This window comes from Homalodisca vitripennis, unplaced genomic scaffold, assembly GCF_021130785.1.
Source record: "Homalodisca vitripennis isolate AUS2020 unplaced genomic scaffold, UT_GWSS_2.1 ScUCBcl_4531;HRSCAF=10758, whole genome shotgun sequence".
Taxonomy (NCBI): Eukaryota; Metazoa; Arthropoda; class Insecta; order Hemiptera; family Cicadellidae; genus Homalodisca; species Homalodisca vitripennis.
The window spans coordinates 1,262-25,068 of NW_025780688.1; the positions used below are offsets into that span (position 1 = coordinate 1,262).

Genomic DNA, 23,807 nt, shown 5'->3' on the forward strand with positions numbered 1-23,807 from the left:
GCTGCATGCTGAGAGCCCATAACTTTCTAAGCACAGAAAACTCTGATTTTAACTCCAAAACCTTAGTAAAATCTGTTTTTGATTTGCACTCTTAATCTTAACTCTTGCACAATCTAGTTTTTGTTGAGACTTAAAAAGAAAAGTCTTTCAAGAAAAAACAACCTATAGGAATTGAAGAATATAGATCAATATATTATTATATATCATTAAAATTACTTTATATACGACTCTGGAATCTTGTGTTTGTGACTAACCGTATGCATACCACAACCGGGCCGAATATCTCCTCCTTAGTGCAAGCCATGCTGGCAGAGATGTTGGACAGCAAAGTTGGCTGATAGAATCGTTCTCCCAAGGCAGCCTCCCTCTGGCCCCCACAGTGGAGTTTGGCGCCCTTGGCTATCGCATCATCCACTATGCGACTCACCTTCATCACAAAAACAAATCTATATAGTTTTCCATCAGGTGAAAATAAAATAAGTGTTGTTTTATATAAATTGCAAATGGTTAGATTAGATTTCCAACGAATTGAAATCAGTTCTTTGTTTAAAGTATGTTTCACTTTTGCTAGTGCGTGTTGAAGTTTTGTTTGTGGTCTTGGCTTCTGTGCAGTGACATCACTCGGGTGGACTTCAGTCTGCTGTCTGGACACCATTCTGTTGAAGTACCAGCCAGGTATCACTTAAACCTATGGCAGTCTATTGCTGCACTTTTAGTTTTTATGTATTAGGGTTTTTAACACCTAAAGAAAAGTCTAGATTTCAATCCTCAAAATATGGTATTATACTTTTATATATAACCATGACATATCTGAAAATCTTATTATCCTTCGAAATCAATGTTTTAAACTCATCCAGTTCAAATTAACGTAACACCAGTTTCACCTCCTTTTCTCTATTGAAGCTATTTATTATCATACATATTTCTGAAATGTTACTTTTAAATTTGATTTTCAATCCACACACGGATATCCAAATATCCTGGATGAATAGATTGTTATGCAAGTTTCCTTTCTTTCACCAACAGGTCATTTTTAGAAATTTGGCCAAGTGGTTATAAGAAGATGTGTGTTCAAATAATTTTCATAGAGGGTTCCTTTCAATGCCAAAGACATTTTGATTATACTAATTTTAAAGCAAAAATGTCCAAACCAATTTGAGAATTTTATTGACCTCCCTAGGAAATGAAACTGACTTCTTGGATATGAGTAGCAGCCTACCCCTAGGCTATGGTGACAGACAATAATTAACTATGGAAGTTTTATCTTAACTGACCATGCAAATCCACCACATATGGTTAGTTGTATGGTGAACAATCCAAATAGAAAAGTTCATTGCAAACTGAGACTTTTCTATGTTTTATTTCAAATGTATTACGAGGTGATAAATAGAAATGGATTGAGTATTTTACAGTACAGTAACCATAATATAAACCGGACACATTATTATGGGAACCGGTAAAGTAAAAAATAAAATTCCAAATATTTTAGGGCTTAATTACCTATTAAAAATATTGCTATTAATTATTTAAAATTTCACATTCTTTTGCATGCTTGTGAAAGCACTTTTTTGCAGGTGTTTTCTTTATTTATTGAAGTTATTGAATTTCTTTGTCTGTAGTTTTACTAACTTATTTATAAAAAAATATGATTGCTATAACATTATATGTTTGAATGTATAGTAGGATTTTGGACATTTACCATCGTTATATGTTACAAAAATATAACAAATAATACGTAAGTGAAATGTTATACTTTTTATAACATATAACAAACTGCAAATATTTAAAATCCTACTTTCCTTTCAAATCATCCATCATCAATAACAAACTTTAAAGAGTTGATATTTGCGGCAAATAATACGTTCTGAATTTTAAATCCTTTTATGAACAGATTATATTGACAACATTCAAGTTATGTCACATAAAAATTCCTTATTTTTGGTCAGAGAATTTTGTGAGACTTTAAAAAGACACAGATTAAACTTATGCCTCCAAACGCTAAAACATTATGTCAGTAAGAAGTGACAGATTTTAGTTAAAAGAAATCTGAATTAACTCACCTTCTCCAGATTAAACTTATGCCTCCAAACGCTAAAACATTATGTCAGTAAGAAGTGACAGATTTTAGTTAAAAGAAATCTGAATTAACTCACCTTCTCCACCTGAGCATCGTTGATGAGAGGTCCTGCCGTGGTGTTAGGGTCAAAACCATCACCCAGTTTGACCTCCGACTGTATCCTTCTTACCAATTTGTCCACAAATGTGTCAAACACGTCGTTTTGTATGAAGAATCGATTTGGACTGATACAAGCCTGCAACCATTCAAAAGCAGGTTACTTACAGTCACAATCAGCTGTTTTTATGTTACATGGCAGCTTGCTCCTTGCAACCTTTACTGTATGGCAACATCCATGTAACTACTGACACTCAACTTGTTTGTGTGATACATCACAAAATTTCAGCAATTTGTTCTGTCACGTCGTGTGTAGTCTCCTATTATATGACATGTACTGATAATTAGTGTGGAATATAGATACATTTGTGGTTGAGTGTCAAATTTAAACTTCATAATAAATGATATTTACAAATTGATTTCTGTACATGATTACCAACATTACTAAAGCAGATGTGTTCACTTATTATCAGCTTTGACTGAATAAGTTACAAAGGAAATAAATCCTTCATATGGATGAGGTGTGCTGATGTTCAGGGGATTAGTTCAGCTAGTTCTGAGGTCCGACACTAGGGTTTCACCGTCAGCAGCCCTGCACTTGAAAAGTACACTATAGTTGTAACTCTAGTGGGCTGATCCAAACATAGGCATCAACTTATCACCTCTTTTATTATTTTTTTTGTTTTAATTTTTTTTTCTCTTAGAACAAGAAGCTTATAAATTGCACTTAATTCTGTAAGAACCTTTGCGCTGCTTCCAGAGTGACAGGATATTCAGGATGGGTAGGGTTAGGGAGTAGGGGTAGTGATGGGGTAATCGACTAGTCGACTAGTTGTTTATTCGACTAGTGTCTAAAGTAGTCGACTAGTGTCTAAAGTAGTCGACTAGTCGGTTGATTTGGACTAGTCGTTGTAAAGTAATACATCGACTAGTAGTACGGTGATTTTGGATGTATAATGCAAAGTTACTTTAATCTGTTTAATACAACTACAAAGGCGACTATTACATTTAGTTAGTAGACGACTAGGGTCGTTTATTTATTCAAAATATCAAACTAGTAACTTGATTATTTGTTAATACTATTTTAATTTACTTATCACAACCGTCATAGCAGATCATAATTTACCTCACTGCTTGCTATGTTAACCGACTAGTTTCATGTTTCTTTAACAAGTAATATATTTTTCAATATATTATACAGCTAATAATATGTTGTTATAGAGTAACTTAGGTAACAAATAAAACGAGACTAGTTTAATCAAAATGCCAAGGAACGTGTATTTAATGTAATGTAAGTTAATTTTACAAAATTACTTTGAAGTTAGAAAAAATTACAGTGTATTTCTTTTAGCTAAAAATTACCCACTTTGGCTATTCTCTAGTTTTTAATTACATTTTACTTCATATTTGTGTGTAAAAACAATAATATGTTATTAACATTTTTTGGGACAAGTCTGCTTCTTCTGTCATTTGTGACTTGCCCAGCAATAGAAAAAAGTCTCTCAGAAGGAACAGAAGTTGCTGGCAAACATAAGTATTTTTTTTTTTTAAATAATAAATTTCTGGAATTACATATTTGTATTTTTCACAAAAAAAGAGAGGGCTTTTTGATCTCTCAGCTAAAGGTGTTCCAAATAGTGCCGAACTATAAGAAGCACTGCTTGCTACAACTGAAGATGTAGAAGACATTTTCTTTTCTTCCAACCTACAATCAACCCATTCCCACAATTTCTTTCGCGCCAACTCTTTCTTATCAAGATTTTTAACATGAAGAGATTGATTTATTTCATCGTTATCTTCAATCACTGGAATTTCTGTAGTCAATCTGTGGGATTTCTTTTTTCCAAATTCTATTTCCTCTGTAACAAGTTTTTCTGCTTTTTCAGCATTTTCTTTGAGGCCAAATGAAGTTTTCATAAATCTGGGATCCAAGAATGTTGCTTTTGATGCAACTGTCGTAGTTTCCCATCCAGAAAACCTTCTTGATATAACTTCTACTAGTGAGGTTTTCAAAAAACAAGCCTATACCTGTATCAGTTTGAATTGATTTTAATACATACTGGATGCTTCTTAGCAATGGGATAACCATAGACAGAGTTGGATAATTTTCTCCTGACAATTCCTCTTCATTGTGTGTAGAGGTTGAAGAACTTGTGCACAATCATTTAACGACTGCCACTCAGAAGCATCAAGTGGTTCGGGAGCTTTAGGCATGCAAGACATTGCTACTGATAATGGCTCTCTTATTTCCAACAAACGTTCAATCATGATCAAACTGGAATTCCATCTAGTGCTAACATCTTGCTTGACTTTCAATAAGGGTAGACTCATTTGCGATTGCAAATCTCTAAGTTTGTCTGCAGCCAAATTACTGGTCTTGAAATAAGTGACTATGGATTTACATATTTTTTTTTAATTTCCTTAAAAATACAATTTTGTTCAATTGCATCAGTTACACACAAGTTTAATGTGTGTGCAACACATGGAATGTGGGTCTTTTTTTAAGATGCTCGGTCACAGCATTTTTAATGTTGGATCCATTGTCAGTAACAATGGCTATTATCTTATCAGAAATATTCCAATTGGAAAATGTTTCACGAAGAGAGTCTGCTATTGCTGCTCCTGTGTGACTCCCTGGAATTTCCTTTGTGTCGAGGACAAAATTTTTCTGTTCGCAACTATGTATAAAATGGCAAGTAATAGTTATGAAGGATTGATTGGAGTCAGAGGACCATATGTCCGTTGTTATTCCTACATGGTCAGTTTGATCTAGCATTGATCTCATATTTGTAGAAATTTCGTTACATATTTCAGGTATGAGTTTTTTGTCAGTGTTTTTCTTGATGGTAGTATGTACTGTGGCTGAAGAGCATGTGAATACTCCTTGAATCCTTCATTTTCCACTACGGACAGAGGTTGTAAATCCCTACCTATCATTTTAACAAGTGCCCTGTCAATAAACAGTTTGTCACGGTCAGTAAGGTCTGCGTTTTTTCGTAAACAGTTTTAGTTTGCCTAGATCGTTTTCTAGGAGGCCCATCTGATTTAGTACCATTTGAATCTTTATTTCCAATTTGTTCCGTAATTTGATTTAAAAACTACAGCTCTTACCAAAGGACGATTGAAGTACAATCACCGGGGGGTGGCAGATTCTTCTCCAGTTTTAGGTGTAACGTTTTCCACAATATCAGCACTGTCATGAGAAACTCTCACCACATAACACTGTAGGGTGCCTACTCTTTAAGGTGTAACATCATGTTACTTGTATTGTTAACACACTTAAGAATTTTTTACATAATCCACAAACAACACAGTCCTTGTCTTTTCTCTCAAAATAGTTCCAAACTATTGATCTCTTCGGAGGCATTTTACTAATTTAAACTACAAACAATACAATAACACAATCCCTACCTATTCTAAACGTATACAATGTGTAACAAAAACACGTATGTAATTCCTTACACAAATAATTCATATAATGTCAGTACTCCACACACAAAAAACTCAAATAGCTAGTGATAGCGTACCGAACCGACTAGTCAACTACTGAAGATTGGCTGTTTTTGTTTTATTCGCGACAGCAGAGTTCTTAGAAAATATTTCATGTCAAGACACGAAAAAACTAGTCGACTAGTCGTTACGACTAGTCTAGTCGATGTTTAAAAGTAGTCGACTAGTCACTAGTCGGTTGTAAAAAGTAGTCGATAGTCCCATCACTAAGTAGGGGCACCTCCTTTTGAGATCCATGAGGAAGAATTAGGGCACTAAATCTCAAAGTCATGTCTCCCCGGAAGAAGGGGAGGCCAGCTTTGAACCAGCCTCTCCAGTCAAAGCAGACGGGATGGCACACCCTTGTTGAGGCTAGCAAGAACCTCTGATAGTTAGGGAACAAACCCCACCAACTCCAACAGTCACCTCCCACAGTATACTAGACCTATCGAATTGCCCATGAACCCCAGAATCTAAAAATTTTCGGTAAGTGATGTGCCGCTCCTGGACATCCTTAAGGTTGCAAAGATTTAAGTGACAAATCAGTTTTTGTTGTGCCCAGTAGTAGGTTCAACTGGAAGGTATAAACCAGCCAGAAGTGATCCCTGCTGGGTGAACTTTGCTACTCGACCAATGGCGCACCACAGTACTGCCTGTCACACCACAGAAAGTGTCCAAGCATACACTTTTGCTATGCCTCGAATTTATAGCATTGGATGGGTTATATCTTATGTAACTAGTACAGTCATATGTATTAGTGTGTATAATTTAAAATATTGATTACGTTTCATGAACAATGGAACAACAGATATAACAAAGTTGAAGATTTTTTACCATTATGTTTGTGATGTATGCGTCAATTTCTTATTGCATGATCAAACAATCATGGGATCATATAACCTGATCTTGTACAGTGACATTAAAATGTTGTAGATGTATATTAAAATAGTTAAAAGCTAAAAATCTTCAATAGAAACTTAAAAGTACTTTATACACAATACTCATATCAGATTATTGATCATATACTGAACTTAAATTTTGATTGGCTACGAAATAGAAGAAGAATGAATTTTAGTGACTCTTACAGTCATGTTTTTCTAATGCCAGTACATGAACAAACTTTATTTTACTTAAAAATACACAATAGGCAGTCCTAAAATTACTGTAATTACTAACCTGGCCACAGTTACGGAACTTAGCAGCCATTGCACAGTCCACGGCTTTGTCTACATCAGCACTCTGGAAGACAATGAATGGTGCGTTTCCACCCAACTCAAGACTGATCCTCTTCACCCCCAGAGCGCACTGGTTGTACAGCAGCTTCCCCACCTCCGTTGATCCTTAACATGCACAACTCATCACCTGACTAGTAAAGAAACTTTATGGTACCCTCATAAGTGAACTGACAGATATAATTATCTTCATCAAGTTTAAACTTCAGGACCGGATAACATAGTGATTACTGTAATATATTTAATTTATAAACTAAATCAAAGTAGTCCTATGTAATTTGGAACCATCATAAAAGAAAGTATATATATTGGCTAACCAGTGAAAGAGATGCCGGCCACCGAGGGACTCTGACACATCACCTTGCCGACCAGAGCTGCGTTCGCTCGAGTGCAAGTCACTACATTGAACACCCCTTTAGGAAAACCTGCAACAAAAATTACTTACATTAAGTTTAGTTAGAATTTTTTTTAATCTCACACAGTAATTTAGAACACAGTAAATTAGATGGCAGTCAACTAAAAAATTCTACCTGACAGAAATAATTTTCCATAACCTTCACACCTTTTAAAGTAATCTTGATAAGGTAAAAGACATTAAAAAGCAACTTGAAATAATTTAATTGCAAAATTTCAATATAAATGGAAGGACCAAATTATTACCATTGTAATTATGTTTTACAATACTTCTATTAATTAGCTATAACTATCACTATTAAATAACTATATTTTCCAATATTAATTATTAATATTGGAAAATATTTTATTCATTTACCAGTAATAGTTAATTAAACTTTTTCCCAGTGATCCAAGATTCTCCACTCAGTACTTCTATTATTCAAAGTTTTAACTTGTCTATAAAATAACTCTCAATGGCGTTCTACTTTAGTAGTTAAACATTTATTTAACTTATCTCTATTACTATAATATTATATGTAATTCAATCTGTTGGAATTCAGTACTCTCCAGAAATTTATCACTTTTAATCTGTAGAGGTATAACAATATTTTCCTCATAGTTTTGTAATTATTGACATAACAGTTGATGAAAACAATGTAATTTCAGACTGCAGCAATATCAAAAACATGAAGAACAAACAAGCTTTTGAATGACATAACATACAAGCCATTTTGGTTGATAATAGCACCAGTACAATTTTATTTGTCAACGTCTATCATTGAGATGTGTAGATTGTGCATAGTAACAATCCGAGTCGTATAAAGATGTTACGATCAACATTGGAGGGCTAAACCCACACAAGTAGAATATGCTGTTTCAGGTTACTGTGTGGGGCTCGAACTACAGCCCCATAGGACCTGACTTGGTTTGTCGTTTTCACCCAACTAGGTTGGACAGCAGATCAGGTGTAGTATGTGGTGAAAGGTGGACTGCACCGCAATGAGTTGGCCAAACCCCTGGTTTGCCAACTCGGCTGTAAACACATGCAAACTGTGTACGTACCATGTTAGAGCCTTGTGCGGACAACCTGGTTCAACAGTGTATAGAAAATCACTGACCGAACTTTTGCGTATCCCAACTCTCAATCTCACCATTCTTCTTTATTACATGAAATTTCTCCTACCATTATTGTGTCTCCTACAATTGTCCGAAGTTGGAACCGGCAACTGGTCCTCCAAATACCTATCAAATAACTAATTAATTTGTTTTAATTCTCCTCTTCACACAACACAAATTCAAGTAAACCTTGTTCATCGGATAGTATATGGAGGGCTTAAACACCCGCTTCAATCCTACAGCTTTCAGTTTCTTTGTTACCAAAGACAAGTAGAACTGTCTGGTGCCCACAAACCTTCTAATCTGGTTAATTTTTTACAGACCCCATTGTCATAGCTCGGCCACAGGACCTCATGTTGTGAACATACTATTTATCAACACCAGTGAACCGATATAGTGCAACTGATGGAAATGTGTATTTACAATGTTTGAACTTTATTAGTAAGGTTAACTGTAGACTCTTATATGAAATTATACAGAGTACTATGTTGCACGCTTTAGCAAGTTTTATGGGAACGACAGAACTCCAAAATGTTCGGGCAAAGAATAATTAATCAAAAGAGACTGCATACAATTAACAAATAATATGATAGTACTAATAATATTAGAATTAATAGTTCTTGTTATTCAGATAATGTTGTTTATTTTCTAAATGACATTGTCAACCATTCACTGTATTCTGTTCCCAAACGTACATAAAAAGTAGTGCACTGACCAGCCAATTGAGTGGTGTGGGCAAGAGCGAGCGCAGTGAGCGGTGTGTCCTCGGCTGGTTTGATAACACAAGTGCAGCCTGCCGCTATCGCCGCCGCAGCCTTACGCGTAATCATTGCGTGAGGGAAGTTCCACTGATAACATACATTTTTTTTTTATTTTGCATATACAGCAATATTTTAAATAGCTAGAACCCTGATATTTTCAGCACCAATAATAGGATATACAGTGTGAGTTAAAAGTATGGATACACTCTGTTTAGTTTTTGATGGATAAAGATGGAGGAATGGAATTCGGGACACCTTTCTAGGAAAGAGAAGTGAACTTTTTAGTCACTGTTACAACTTTGCCCATTTCCCCAAAATGTGATTTTGGAGTAGCGGCTCAAAATGTTTAAATGTAAAGACCCATTAAGTGACCTCATTTGAAAATTCTTTATAAAAGAAGAAAAACAGTGGAAATTAGAGCTTTCTATCTCAACCCAGTACAAAATGGCAGCTCATTGAAATTAATTGAAAACTAATTGAGGTAAAACATGAACATCCACACTCAGAAAATAAATAACTTCAATAGACAACCACTTTTTTTACAAACTCAAACCTATTTTACAGTTATTACCTGCTGCAAGGCAGGCCTCACTTATCTTATAAGCTTTTAGGATGTCCAGTATTATGTTCAGTTTCTGGTTGGAATAAGACATGTTTGTGTCACAAAATCTTGATGAATGCTGTCCTTTAGTTACTAATACTAGATCTAATAGGCCTAATAAAAACAGAAATTGGTATACCCCTTTCTTGAAAAATTATGTTATTGCTGAGTATATACTCAGCTGCAGAGTATATACTGGCTGCAGTTTCAGTGGAATTGGCTAACGAAGGCATATTGCTGATAATTGCAGGCTATAGACCTCCAACAGATGACTCTGAACTTCTCTCTGAACTCTTTCACACTATCTCAGATTGCTTAAACAAATATGTATATAGACATACTTTGACTGTTGTAATGGGAGACTTTAATATAGACCTCAGGAAAAACTCTTTCAAATGTAAAAAATTCCTTTCTATGATGATGTATTTCAACCTGAAAAACATTATAAAATCTTACACCAGAGAAATCTTGTGTTCCAGAACATTAATAGACCCCATTTTTACCAATAATGTTAAGGCAAATAGCTCTGTTATAGCATCCGCTTTATCAGATCATCATGCACAGACTATTATTATTGAAACTTTTCCATTCTCGATTTAAAATTTATGAATAGCAGAAGGTTTGATGATGCAAACTTGAGAGTTTTTATATGTTTTCTTTCTAAAGAAAAATGGCTTAATGTTTTAAACTCTGATAATATGAATTCAAAATATACATTGTTTATTGACAAAGTGAAATCCTCAAATCGACTTATCCTTTCCTGAATTTACAAAAGAGGCTGCAAAGAAGAAAGCTAAGAAAACCAGACTCAACCCAGATACACTAAAACTTAAGGATGAATTGAATGACCTCTACCAACGAAAAAAGGATTTGGAATCTACACACTTTTTACGAGAATACTACAGACGGCTAAAGTACACGTACCGTGCAGCTATAAAGAGAGAAAAGTCTAGTGAAATGCTACGTAAAATTGAGTCATCCGATTGTAAATCAAAAGTGATTTGGCAAATAATAAACAATAGAAGGCCTATGAAGAGAAAAGACTCCAAAGAGTTGTGTATTGGAGACACTGATGGTGAACTGACTTATGATCCTTTGCACATTGCCAATAAATTAAACAATTACTTTGTTAACGCCAATGAATACAATGCAATACCTATAAACAATTCATCTTCAAACGCAAATTTAGCAGAACAGCCTAAAGCTTCATTTTTCCTATATCCAACATCAAGTAAAGAAGTAATTAATATCATTACAAATCTAAAAAATAAAAACTCTGCCGGTATAGATGAAATATCAGTTAGAATGTTAGAAGATATAGCAGACCTATTAGCAGAACCTATCAGCCACCTCATCAATTTATAATTTGCTTCAGGATGTTTTCCAAATGCTTTAAAAATTGCAACAGTTAGATCAATATACAAGAAAGGTGACAAAAAAGACCACAAAAACTATCGCCCTATCTCAATTTTGACAGCTATTTAAGGTCTTTGAAAAAATAGTTTCACTCCGTCTATCTAGATTTTTGGGAAAACATGAAATAATTTGTAAAAATCAATATGGGTTTGTAAAAAATAGATCTATAACCAGCGCAATGTTCGCTCTAATAGATAATATCGTCTGCGCCCTTGATGAGGGAAACTACTCCACAGGCCTATTTTTTTATTTGAGTAAGGCGTTCAATTCCGTCAATCACGATCTCCAACTTGAAAAAATGAGTAGTAATGGGATAAGAGGCTTGGAATTAGATTGGTTCAAGTTTTATTTTAAAGGAAGGAGGCAATGTGTAAGGGTATCGGCAGTTGATGAATGTGGATTTCTGCGGCAGTATAATTCGCACAAACTTCCTACATAGAGTAGTGTGCCCCAGGGCTCCATACTCGGTCCTACTCTTTTCCTGATCTTTATCAACGATCTTCCTGTAGGTACTGAGTCGGCCAGGACCGTCCTCTACGCCGATGTAGAGACGTCTTACACATCTCTTTTGCTGTCCAGCCCCACTGTGGGAACTCTTGAACAACTGACTTTTGTTGAAGCCAACGGTTTAGTACAGTGGTTTGATAGTAATCTGCTCACAATTAATTAATTTAAAACCTAGTTTCTAAACTTTCACATTTCTGAAAAATCCGCTCCTAATTTTAGTTTCTATCTAGATGAAATTCCTATCCACTCGATTAACAACACAACATTTCTTGGACTGACCTTGGACAACAAGCTAAAATTTCACAACCATATTGAAAATGTATCCAACAAAGTGAGCTCAGGAATATTTGCCATTTGCACCTTAGCAAAAACATCTAACTCTGATGTTCTTCTTTCTGCATATTACGGACTCATTTACCTGCATCTAGTCTATGCTCTGCCCATTTGGGGGTGTGAGAACAAAAGGACACTGTTTCTGTTCCGCCTACAAAAAAGAGCAATCAGAGTAATTTTTTCAACTAACAGACGTTCACCGATTTTTAAGTCTTCCAATATTTTTACTTTTCCATATGCAAGTAATTCAGCGTCCGTGAATTCCTGACTGACGGCTAATTGGACAACCTGGTAGTTTTAAAATATCTTAAGAGTTCAAATCGTTTTAGTTATTTTATTTACGATGGTAATCTGTTGTAAGAAGTTATCTGACATGACCAATGCATGTAATTGTGTTACTTTGGTTGAATAAACGAGTTATTGAGTATAAGTTATAAAAGAAGTAAAAATGATCCTAGACTGTTACAAAATAAAAAAGAATTAAAAAGTGATATAAAGAACAGTTTTATTTTCCAAAAAGGAATGAATTACTAATGATAAGTACATAATGCAATCACAAAACCCATGTAAAGCAGCCTGAAATGTCATTAAAACGGAAACACAGTGTATGTTAAAAATAACTGTTAGTCCAAACTTCCTGTATCTGCTAATGACTTCAATAATCATTTTGTCAATATCTGCATTTTAATAGAGATATTGTAGAGATAATTGAAATACAGCTAGTGCCTTAGATATATTGAAATCAACTTGTATTATAAATCCTCAGTTGTTACCTTTAAAGTGGACTTATGTTAATCCTGATTCATAATACTGCTAAGTAACTCAGAATCTGAAGATATTTTTGGAATCTCCAACTTAGTTTTACAGAAAATTACAAAGGAAATGTATCCCTTGACAATTCTTATTAATTGGATACTCAGTGTTGGTGATTATGAACAATGTTTGAAGACAACTGTAAACAAGCCTATACAAAGAGGGTGATATACTGAATGTAAACAATTACCGTCCAATTGCTCTGGTACCTGTTCAACCAAAAGTAATCGAAAGCATAATTAAACATAATATTGAATGTTACTTTGAGTACAATAACTTATTGTCATCTGAGCAATTTGGTTTTAGACATAACTTCTACACTGTCAAGATAGTTGAAAACATTGTCTCTTACATTATTAATGGCTTTGAGGATAGAGAAAAGATAAGTACTTTGTTGGTAGATCTTAGCAAAGCTTTTGACATTGTACCTCTCAGAACTTATTGGAAAACTAAACCATTATGGGTTTGAAGATCTTGAATTGTCTCTCTCTAGTTCTTATTGGTCTGATAGGTACCAAATTTGTCAAAATAAGTAACTAGATGTCTGATCTTAAGACGGTGACAAAAGGGGGTTCCACAGGGCTCCGTTCTGGGCCCCTTCTTGTTCGTGGTTTTCAAGAGAGATCCTACCTCTAATTTACTGCTAATAACCTAGAGTTAATGAGGATAAGTCAGAAGATATCACTACTTTTAGCCTAGGTACCAATTCTGTGAATAAGTCTGTCAAGTTCAAGTCTCCATCTTAACTCAAAGCTCACCTGAAGAACCCATACTGATGCCTTATGTACTCGCCTACCTAGAGTAATTTTTTTACTTAAAAAACCAGTCTCAGTTTAGTTTAAAGGCCTATTTTTCTTTTTTTCATTCTCACCGCATGTATGGTACCCTTCTCTGGGGTGCGTCTAAAGAGGTTTTCCTGTGCCAGAAGAAGGCTGTACATGTAATTTTTAATCTTAGTTATAGTGATACTTGTAAACAACATTTTATAGAATACGATACTTACGCTTCCCTCTATTTGTGTCTTACAAATTTTAATGTATGTAAAAGAAAATCTAGAATTTTTTATTTGAGAAGTTCAATCCACAATCATTATACCAGAAACCAAGAGTTGATCAATCAGAAGTTTGCTAGGCTGTCGAAAACACATTATACATAACTGTATTAGACATCAAACTCTTTAATAAGTTACCATTAGTTGTAAGAGACGTTTATTGTAAACATTTTAAAACGTCTGTGTTTAAATGGTGAAAACAAAAGGCACTATTCTATAAAAAAAATATACATTCCTGTACGGTAAGTGATTGTACTTTCATGTAATCTGTGCTCTGTTTTCTGTAGCTTCTTAAGTGTTAGGTAATTTTATAAGCTGTATTATTGCAGGCCGTTGTTTAAATTTATGGTTTTATATATATATATATTAATTTATATCTATGTTTTTTAGGCAAATTTTATCAGACTATGACTTTGTCAATACATTTTTTATGTGCTGTAGCTGAGCTGTCTTGAATGTCTTCTGCAGACGTAGAATGTTTTTACCACGAAATGCAATAATTTCCTATTATTATGTCAGATAAATAGTGTACTTCTTTGGTGTTGCCTCAAAGTATTCTTTTTGTCTAGCAGAGTTATTGTCATAAGTGAACCATTGTTCCCATCTCACAATAATGCATGGGGTATCATCTAAAATCAAATGAAAAATCTGCACTTTATTCTGTAACACCTGTGTAGAAACAAGCAAAAAGTTATATTTGTAGTGATAAATAATTGGAGATGATAGGTGTTCATTTAAGAACGATAATCAATGTCACAAGGGTGTACAACATACGACTGACATTAATAAAGTGATTACCACTTGGGAGGAATAAACCTTATCATTATAAAAGAATAACATGTTTAAGTGATACTTACAGGTGTAATAAGTGACACAACTCCTATTGGCTGTTTGATAAACACAAGCTGTTTGTTGGCCGGACTGGGCACCACTTCACCCTAATCAAAATCAAAATGTTATAAATCAATGATCATTTTAAAAATGACCATGATGTTTCTATTTACAAAAGTAAAATTAAGACGGGGTGATTGCTAGAATTATTCTGATGTCATGCGAACCTGGTAAATATCTTAAACATATTTTACTCTCGTCTTAACCTTTACAGTAACTACAATATGAATGTTATAGGTAGAGTCAAATCATGTCAATATATAACATTATACTAAACAAATAAGTAATTAAACTATAATATGAATTTTGGAATTTAAAGATTAGGGTCATATTTTGTTCATATTGGAACCACACTAAATTCTTGCAGTTTTATATGTTACTGACAGCAATTGCTGGTGTCATTGTTCAGAAATTGGACAAAATGTTATCCATCTAGAAAAATTAAACTAATCAGCTAATTTACAACAGTGAACCATGAAGGACAAAAGAGATAAGGTATTGTGTTGAAAAAGGTTATTACACCCAGCTAATGTGGCTCAATGCGTTCGTCTCATTTAAGAATCTCTCGAGACAAAATTTATTATTCGGTCATAAAATTTTAAAATCCTTCAATGATTATTTATGAATGAATGAATGAAAGTAGACCTATCATGGTTTTAAGTCTGCCGGCTAGGTTTGTAGAAATTAGTATGATTTTTCACTTGCAGGCATTTGCACAGCAGCATATCATGGCTCTAAAAATAAAGATATTTAACTGGTAACTATACTGTTATAAAGATTATTAAACTTTTGGGTAAAATTGCTTTTTTTAAATTTCTGTTAGTACAAGGGCCGTTTTGTTTTTTCAAACTCCGCACTCACGCTATGATGGCCAGACAAGTGGCAGATCTGCTGTATCATATACAATGGCAGTCGATTGTGCATCTTCACCACTACATTTGTCACTGCCAAGTTTTTAAAAGTTTATTGTGATTAAAACTGAGCCTATAATCTGAGATAAGGTGGAGATTCGTGTTAAAATTTGCTTGAGCAGTAGATTAAGAAATCAATTATTTTTTATTTTAAAAAGAAACCACTAAAAACAAGTTATATAAAAACCGGTAGATTTTATTACAAACACAAAAATTAAACTGTAAATTATAGTGCAGTTTATGTTTTGAATTGATTCCTATATACATCACATTGTAACTACCACAAAAAATGTTAAAATCTTAAGTACACTATATGTACTTAAATAATAGTTGAAGTTAAAAATACAGTAATTAATTAGAATATATATAAATCGAAGTAACAATTAATATTAAATTCTAAACTAACAATTTTTGCAACTAACCTGTCCATATCTAAAAATTCTTGTGAAAAATAAATGGAATAAGACTCACATTTACTCGTCTGGCTTCTTCAGAAAACCAATCGACGAAAGAGTTTCCGTAGGCAACCTCACTGAGAGCCTCCTTCAGTGGCTTCCCCGTCTCCGCTGTGATGATACTCGCCAACTCCTTGCTGTGCTCGTCGAGTATATTGTACCACTTGCGCAGCAGGATACTTCTGTCCTGTCAACTACCAGCATTAGTTGAAAATCAGCTGTTTGTTTAGTTTTGTTTTGGTACTAAGAACACTAAGCAAAGATTTCAGTGGTAATCAGGAAATGGTTTCTGAACACAATAATAGTGCTGTTTGACTGGGCACTTATAACTATTGATGTGTTTTATTTCAAGAATTAAGGCATAAGAGTACAAACAAATGTTTTTCAAGTATCACCACAAATGCAAAAGTTAACAATTTTTCATTTGACAGGGAAAAATACATTTTATCTTCAAAACATATTTTTTTATCACAAAGACAAGCGAATTTGATATACCCTTTAATGTATTGCACAATATATTTTATTTATGTGTTTCCAATTGCTCATTGCCAAGTGTCATAAATGTTTAATGATAAAAACTCGAATTACTTCCAATTTCAAAGCCTTTTTTGTTATAACTATTTATCAACTCTATGTTTATTCAATACTGTCATTTATAATAGACTAATTTATAATCTTCATTCATTTATTAAATTAACTATGTTGCAAGTCGCTGCTATTATTTGATTTAATATTTCATTTAAATCTCACTTATCACTTATACTAAGTTATATTTAAGGTTAACAGGAAAAAAATAGTGTGATTAGGACATTTTTATTTGACTATTTTGGTGCACTCAATTAAAAAAAGAAGAAAAGAATAGGAACCTTATCCTCAGACTCTTGTTTGATTGTTGTTTGTTGTGTATGTTGAACTTGACTTCTGGATTCTGGAGTCATGTTCGTCAGGAGAAATCCAAAAAAAGAAGTACACAATTAACTCTTTACATTGTTTCAACATCAAAAATATCAAGATTACAAAATATAGTGTTAATTAGGTGAAGTATTCTCATTGTCTAATCAGATGCACAACTGAGTCCACTACGATGTTTTAGACACGCTCTCTAAGCACGATGGAGCAACCGAGTTTTCTACACATAATGTAACTATGGTGGGAAATCTGTGACAGGAGCTATAGTGAACTAGAGCTAAACTCAACATTCAATATAATATAGTCAATTGGACCAAAGAATATCCCTTTCACCCCTTAGAATCAGATAATGATTCTAATTATATCAGATTGTGACAACCCTGATATTTAGAAAACCCAAGTCATCTTGAAGTTCTTAATAAACCTTAAGATGTTTCTAGGAGCCAAAAGACACCACTTCAGAAGGTTTTAGAAATGCTCTCTAAAGGTGTCTTATCCAAGTCAAGGCAATCACTTCACAGTTTCTAGATGATGTACATGGCAGACTCCTTCGACCTGCTGCAGAAACGATATAATGTCTGACCCATCTTGAGGGTGGTAGTGAAGGGAGAATAAAATTGGAGAATAGTCTGATGACTGGTCTTTCATGTCAAACACTATCTTCACTGTCTATCAGCTGTATATTCAGCTTTCACGTGTCTCAGATCTGGAAGGGCTTTCCAGTAGAAAGATCTCTACAGCCACCCAATTCATGACAGCATTTCGTCATGACAACTTCCTCATGCCTCTGTACCCATATCAGAGTGTCACTGATATGGATGGCCTTGGACTACAACGGGCTCAGACTAACTTGGACACAAGTTGATAGTGAATTGTGAGTGTTAGTGAACTTGTATCATTTGCCAGATGAAAGATTTGATTCTACTGTTGAATAGGCTATAAAAAAACAATAACCCTTAGCTTATAAATTTCAAAATTATAAATTTTCACCAGCCTTTACTTACAGATCCAAAAGAGTGGAACCAATCCGAGAGCATGGTGAGCTGGATTTGGTCCACAAAGTAGTCACATGTGCACTCTTATATAATTGTCTATTAAATTTTTATCACAATAATAGTTTTTTCTTAAATAAGCTAGTGGAAAGTATATTTAGTTATAGAAATGTATAAACAAAAAAGACATTAAAGCAACCCGTAAACATTTGAGAATATTATCAATCCTATTCCTGAATAAACCAGTTGGAGGCATATCAAGATGTAATATATTATAAATATGTGAGCCAAAATATTTATTAATGAAAGTAGATAATCTTATAAGCTTTTAAAAATATTAAATTATACAGAATTATTTAGAATGTGCATATTGTACTATACTAATTACTGGATTTTACAACTGAATTCAAATATAACTCATTGTAATAACTAAACAGCAAGAGATGTGCAAGGATTTATTTTATAAGAAATGAATGTTTAACAACTTGTTAAATCTGAATTTGATATGATTTTTTCATACCAATCCCAAAAGAATTATCTGATATAATTCTTTCCCAGTCAGTACCAATACAATTACAATTATGCTATTGCAACAGACACAGTATGTGTTCCACAAAAAAGTCACTGTACCTTGGCAGTGGTGGACCATGTTTTGAAGGCGGTGTCAGCAGCGGCGACTGCTATCTCACAGTCCACCGTAACCATGTCCGGGACGCTGTGGATAGGCTCACAGTTAGCCGGGTTTAACACCTGGAATGTTTTCCCTGACAAGGCTTCTACCCACTCTCCGTTCACATAACACTTGGAGCGCACCAACGGTGAGTTGATCAGCTTCATGGCTGCAACAGTAGACTCTGCAAGTAGACACCAAACTAATTGTCCGAGGTCAGAGATACCTTATCAGTTAAATGTTTCACATGACTAACTCTGAGCCATTATGTTTTAATGAGCCATCTGTTATCAATAGTGTAATTGATAAAAATAATTGTCAATAACAGTCATCTATTATTTCAATTAAGATTTTCAGAAGTTATTATAACAGAATTATTAGCTTTACTCCACAGCATAAATGCATATCAAATTTGATAGTGTCTAATGCAATTTTATTATAAGCATATGGATTTATAAATTTAACAAATTATTAGTTAAGAGAAAATCAAAGGTAATTACAGTACCAAGAAAATGTTACAACTTTGAGGAATAAATACACATAATCATTAATGAATACATGTTTATGCTTTAATTCTTCCAGAGCCAAAGTCCAAGTTTCTCAGATGTTTTGTAACAGCATTGTAATTTTAATTAATACTTTGGCAATTATTTTGTACCCATCTTATTGTTTTATGCAATGCATACTTATTTAATCTAGTACACACAAGTGTTAAAAAATATGTACATCAAAACCACAATATAGACAGCTGTTCTGAGAAACAGCGATTTAAGCAATACACATACGGTTAATTTAAACCTCCTCAGACCCATGAATTTGGTAATTAATAATTTTACATGAAACTACATGTCGTCTACTCGTTACTTAATTAGAAATAATATAAATTTATTGTTCAATTTTAGGTTTATGATTTATATGAAATATTTCATGTGGCCTATAGGCCACATTGGGTTTATCCCGAGTTTGTTATTCACATTTTTCAAGTGGCCTATAGGCCACATTGGGTTCTAAATATATCTGAAATAAAACGTTAACTTTTATTCAATAAATGATCTTTATTGACCTAATATAAACATTTGGCTTCGTAATCATGTATGAAAATGGAAAATACAATATAATGGACTTAATTAGTAATAACTGTTAAATCTAAACAAATGTTTTATCGTGATATTGTTTGAAACAATTGCGTTCAAATGTAAAACACAGATGCATCTTGCAAGTCGAACATTTAACTCTAGCCTTGTTGCTCGAACAACCGGGCATTCTGCAACGAAAGTTTTTTCCTTTTTCAGGGATGTAGGCATGTGAAGAGTCATAGAAGTTCTCAAGTCATGTAGTGGGTGAGGTGTTGTCTTTTTTCTTTTCTTCGCTCTTACTTCTTCCTCGTCATCTTCTACGTCTTCATACCTAGCAGTTTGAGGTAATGTTGATGCGTAAATTAGTCGTTCTGCAATTCTTTGTCGATATTGGAAAGAGTCAAGCTTATCTCGGTTTGGAGTGGAAAAATAAGCCGAATGGTCCATTTCCTTGTTCTACAGCTGATCGGATAGTAACTAATCATTCGGTCTAGGAGATCTACACCACCCATACTACTGTTGTAGTTTTTTACTGCTAATGGACGCTGTACGTCTACATAAACCTTTTCTTTTTTTGTCCCATCTTGCACATACATCACTTGGGATTGCACCTTCATGAGATGATGAAATTACAACTCCTTTTGTTATCATACCATTTCATGATGGTTACTTGTCCATCATTACGGATGACTTGATCCCATGACCCTCTCCCTTCTTTCGCTAGTTCTCTGTCACTTTTTGAGGGTTACTTCATATGGCAGTTGATTGGCACTGAGAGTTCCAGTGCCTTGCATCCTGCGTTCAGAATGTAGTAAATCCAGGAGGAATATTGAAGTGAAATACCTGTCCATGTACACCAATGAACCTTCTTTGAGATTCTCAGTTAGTTTCATTACCATTTTCCCCACCAGTATTTAAATGAGCACAACAAGGTTCAGTTGTTATTGAGTCTCCTTTTCCTTGATAAATAAAAAAATCAAGGGGAAGACCATCTACAGCTGTCACAACGAGGTTTTTTTTAAACCACAAGGGTTAGGTTTTCTTCCCCTCACATACTGTCTGGCAGGTCCACTACTACCCCAAAATGGGATCATCTGCTCATCAACAGATACTTTCTCAGGGCGAGGATTTTGCAAACAAGCATTTCGGACTTTATCAATAAGTGGTTGAACTTTCCAAAACTTGTTGGTTTTTTTACATCATCAGGCACAGTAGCACCATTAACAAGTTTTAGATTTCTTCTTATCAAAAGAAATCTATCTCTGGGGCATTTGTTCACAAATTAAAGGTACTCGAGTAGTAGCTGCCCAATACATACGCATCCTGGGAAATTTGAGATAGGACATCACAATATCAATACCAAAGAACTTCTTAATTTTCTTCTGGTGTTGTTTTTACATCTTTTCCAATTGATGCTAAATATGTCTGGTTAGAATAGCTGCTAATAATCTCGTATATTTCCTCAGGGGATATAGAATTTAAAAAAGTCATAAGGATTACCTTCAATTGGTGTGTCATCTTCATCGTAAGAGAAAGGAGCAGTTTGGTAATGGAAAAAAAATCATTGCTGTCTGCTTCCAGTAAACACGTCTACCTTCATTTAGAGGCACTTCAGGCTCTGGAGAATTCTCAGATCGGTCCTCTGCAAGTGATTCATCATCTACGTCACTATCTGGTTGGGTTTCATTTCTAGGGGATATATGTTGGGTCAGTATCATCGTCTGAGTCAAATCCATCTAAATCTGAAACATCTCCATCAACTGCGTTGACAAGATCTGCGATGTCTTCTATGGATAGTGCAGTGGCAGGTTTTGGAACGCTTCTAGTCGATCTTCTTGATGTACTTGTATCTAAAAAATACAACTTTTTATAGATACTGTTAAAATAATTAAATAAATGAAGTTAAAATATTTCAAGTGCATTAATAGAATAGACTAGAATAACAATTAAGTTAAAATAGGGATAATAAATAGATAGCAGTACAAGAAATATTATTAAAATAAAAAAAGAACTTCATCTGTAACAAAGTAAGCATAGGAACCCCAAGACCCAATGTGGCCTATAGGCCACACCCATTATTATGTGTTGTTTACAGTCACAAGCTAGCGATAAATACCTATAAAAATATGATTTTGGGGCAGGTTACTTCTTTTACATTACTATTATAGACATTTTACCTTCGAACTTAAAGTAATTTAATAGTAAAATAATAATTACCTGGAGTAGACATGGTTCATGTATCACCACAGACATTTGCAAAGTTCAAACCATAACCTAGTGAGCAAATCTCGAACTAAGTTGACAACTGCAGACACTGACATGTGGTGCACTCTCTCATCTGATGAAATAACTACTTTTTAAGCATTTCTAAATGAAGATACCAGACAGCTGGAGGCAGAAAATCAAATGTGGCCTATAGGGCACACCAGGTCTGAGGAGGTTAAGAAAAAAGTGTGGTATTTGGAATTATTATTCCTAATTTTTTTAATGAAGACTAAAATTTTAACTATTTATAGAGATTGAAATAGGCTTTAAAAAATTTGCTATGTTTAGTTTGAACTATTATTTTTTAACTACAAGATAAATATAAAACGAAAATGATTTTTTAAATGCTTTAATTTTTTATATATATAAAGGGGCACAACAGTCAATTTTAAGTAGGTAGTGCATGCATGTTGTTGCTTGGTTTGTAACTAACAAGAAAAAAATTTGATTGTAACTAACCAAATAACGTAATTTTATTTTTTACTAATACTTTGCAAACTGCTATAAATGGTTTGCCACTTATGGGTGTATCTATTAATATTAGCCCTTTCGGGCCCAGTAGCCAGTTGGAAGTAGTAAGCAAATTTTGTGACAACTGATAAATACTAATAATTTACTTCTTAAGAAAATTTACATATAGTTTTGTGGGATGCAAGAAAACTGTTTACAATAATTTTAGGAAATGTTATAAGCATTCCAGCATACTGGTTATTTTTTTCTCTAGGTTCATAAATACTGGAGTTTTGAGTACTTTCAGAATCTGCCATATTGGAATGATGTGACGTACCAAGCTGGCCAATGAAATTAGCTAAAATTTTCATAAAAATAATTTTTGTACCAAAATGTTAACTATTTTTATGAGTTAGTTTCACAAGGCTTGTTATATAACAGTGGTGTAATACTTGGCTTTGGGGGGAAGGATTAATGTAATTGAAGAGTACACTACACTGGGGGCACAAACAAAATATAAATTAGGCCTAGTTCAAAGTAAAATATTTCACTACTGTATTTCAAACAAGTAGGATTATTGTTTTTACATGAAAATTTTCTTTAATTGTAACAAATTTTTGGGGAGGGGTTCTTTCTACTGTTATATAGCATAATATAAGCTTTGGAACGTTGGATGATTTGCACTTGTAGATACATAGTATACTGAGTGTAACAAAACTCTCTACACAAGCTTTAGGATATTGCTCCATGAACCAAGATGAGCTGAAAACTAAATACAACCAACAGTCTGTCCCTTTTCATTTACCGTCTGTCTGTATGTGTCTTTGTTTTTATTTTTTATTTCAGAAATGAAATTTTGTACAATTATTTTTCCTTACAGTCTCTAATCAAGAGAAAAATTCCTTCTTTAGACACTGTGAGTATTTAAAATGTGCACTACAATTGTAAATCCCACCACTTGTGAAATGCGATCAATGATTAGGTTTTGTTGAATAAAAGCAGATTGAGGTGGTGGTATATTGCTAAAGTTCAAGATGAAGTTTGCAGTGGTCGGTCTAGTCTGGTTACTAAAGACTTGGAGGCAAAAAACAAATTAAAAAATTTAATTCACTATCACTGAACTTTTACATTTCTTCCAAATTTCACAAATTATAGTTCATAAAATTGTTCTGGAGAAGCTTGACATTCACAAATTTTGTACCAGGTGGGTTTTAAAAATCAGAAGACCACAAAAAACTAGGGCTTGCTGCATTATTGAATTTTTCTTGAAGACAACAATAATTATGGTAACAAACTTCTA

The 23,807-nt window shown here is 33.9% G+C and overlaps 1 protein-coding gene across 3 annotated transcripts in view; it reads right to left on the reverse strand.

The window, feature by feature from the left end:
- Positions 1–254: 254 nt before the first annotated feature.
- LOC124372999 (succinate-semialdehyde dehydrogenase, mitochondrial-like) overlaps positions 255–23,807 on the reverse strand; it is a gene marked incomplete at its 3' end in the record, with an annotated part of 28,756 nt that continues 5,203 nt past the window's right edge. The window contains 8 exon segments of one of the 3 annotated variants that reach the window (XM_046831408.1): positions 255–427; positions 2,154–2,312; positions 6,839–7,002; positions 7,212–7,319; positions 9,122–9,254; positions 14,746–14,826; positions 16,162–16,332; positions 18,677–18,900. In XM_046831408.1, coding sequence (XP_046687364.1) covers positions 255–427; positions 2,154–2,312; positions 6,839–7,002; positions 7,212–7,319; positions 9,122–9,254; positions 14,746–14,826; positions 16,162–16,332; positions 18,677–18,883 — 1,196 coding nt within the window. 3 annotated transcript variants of the gene reach the window in all.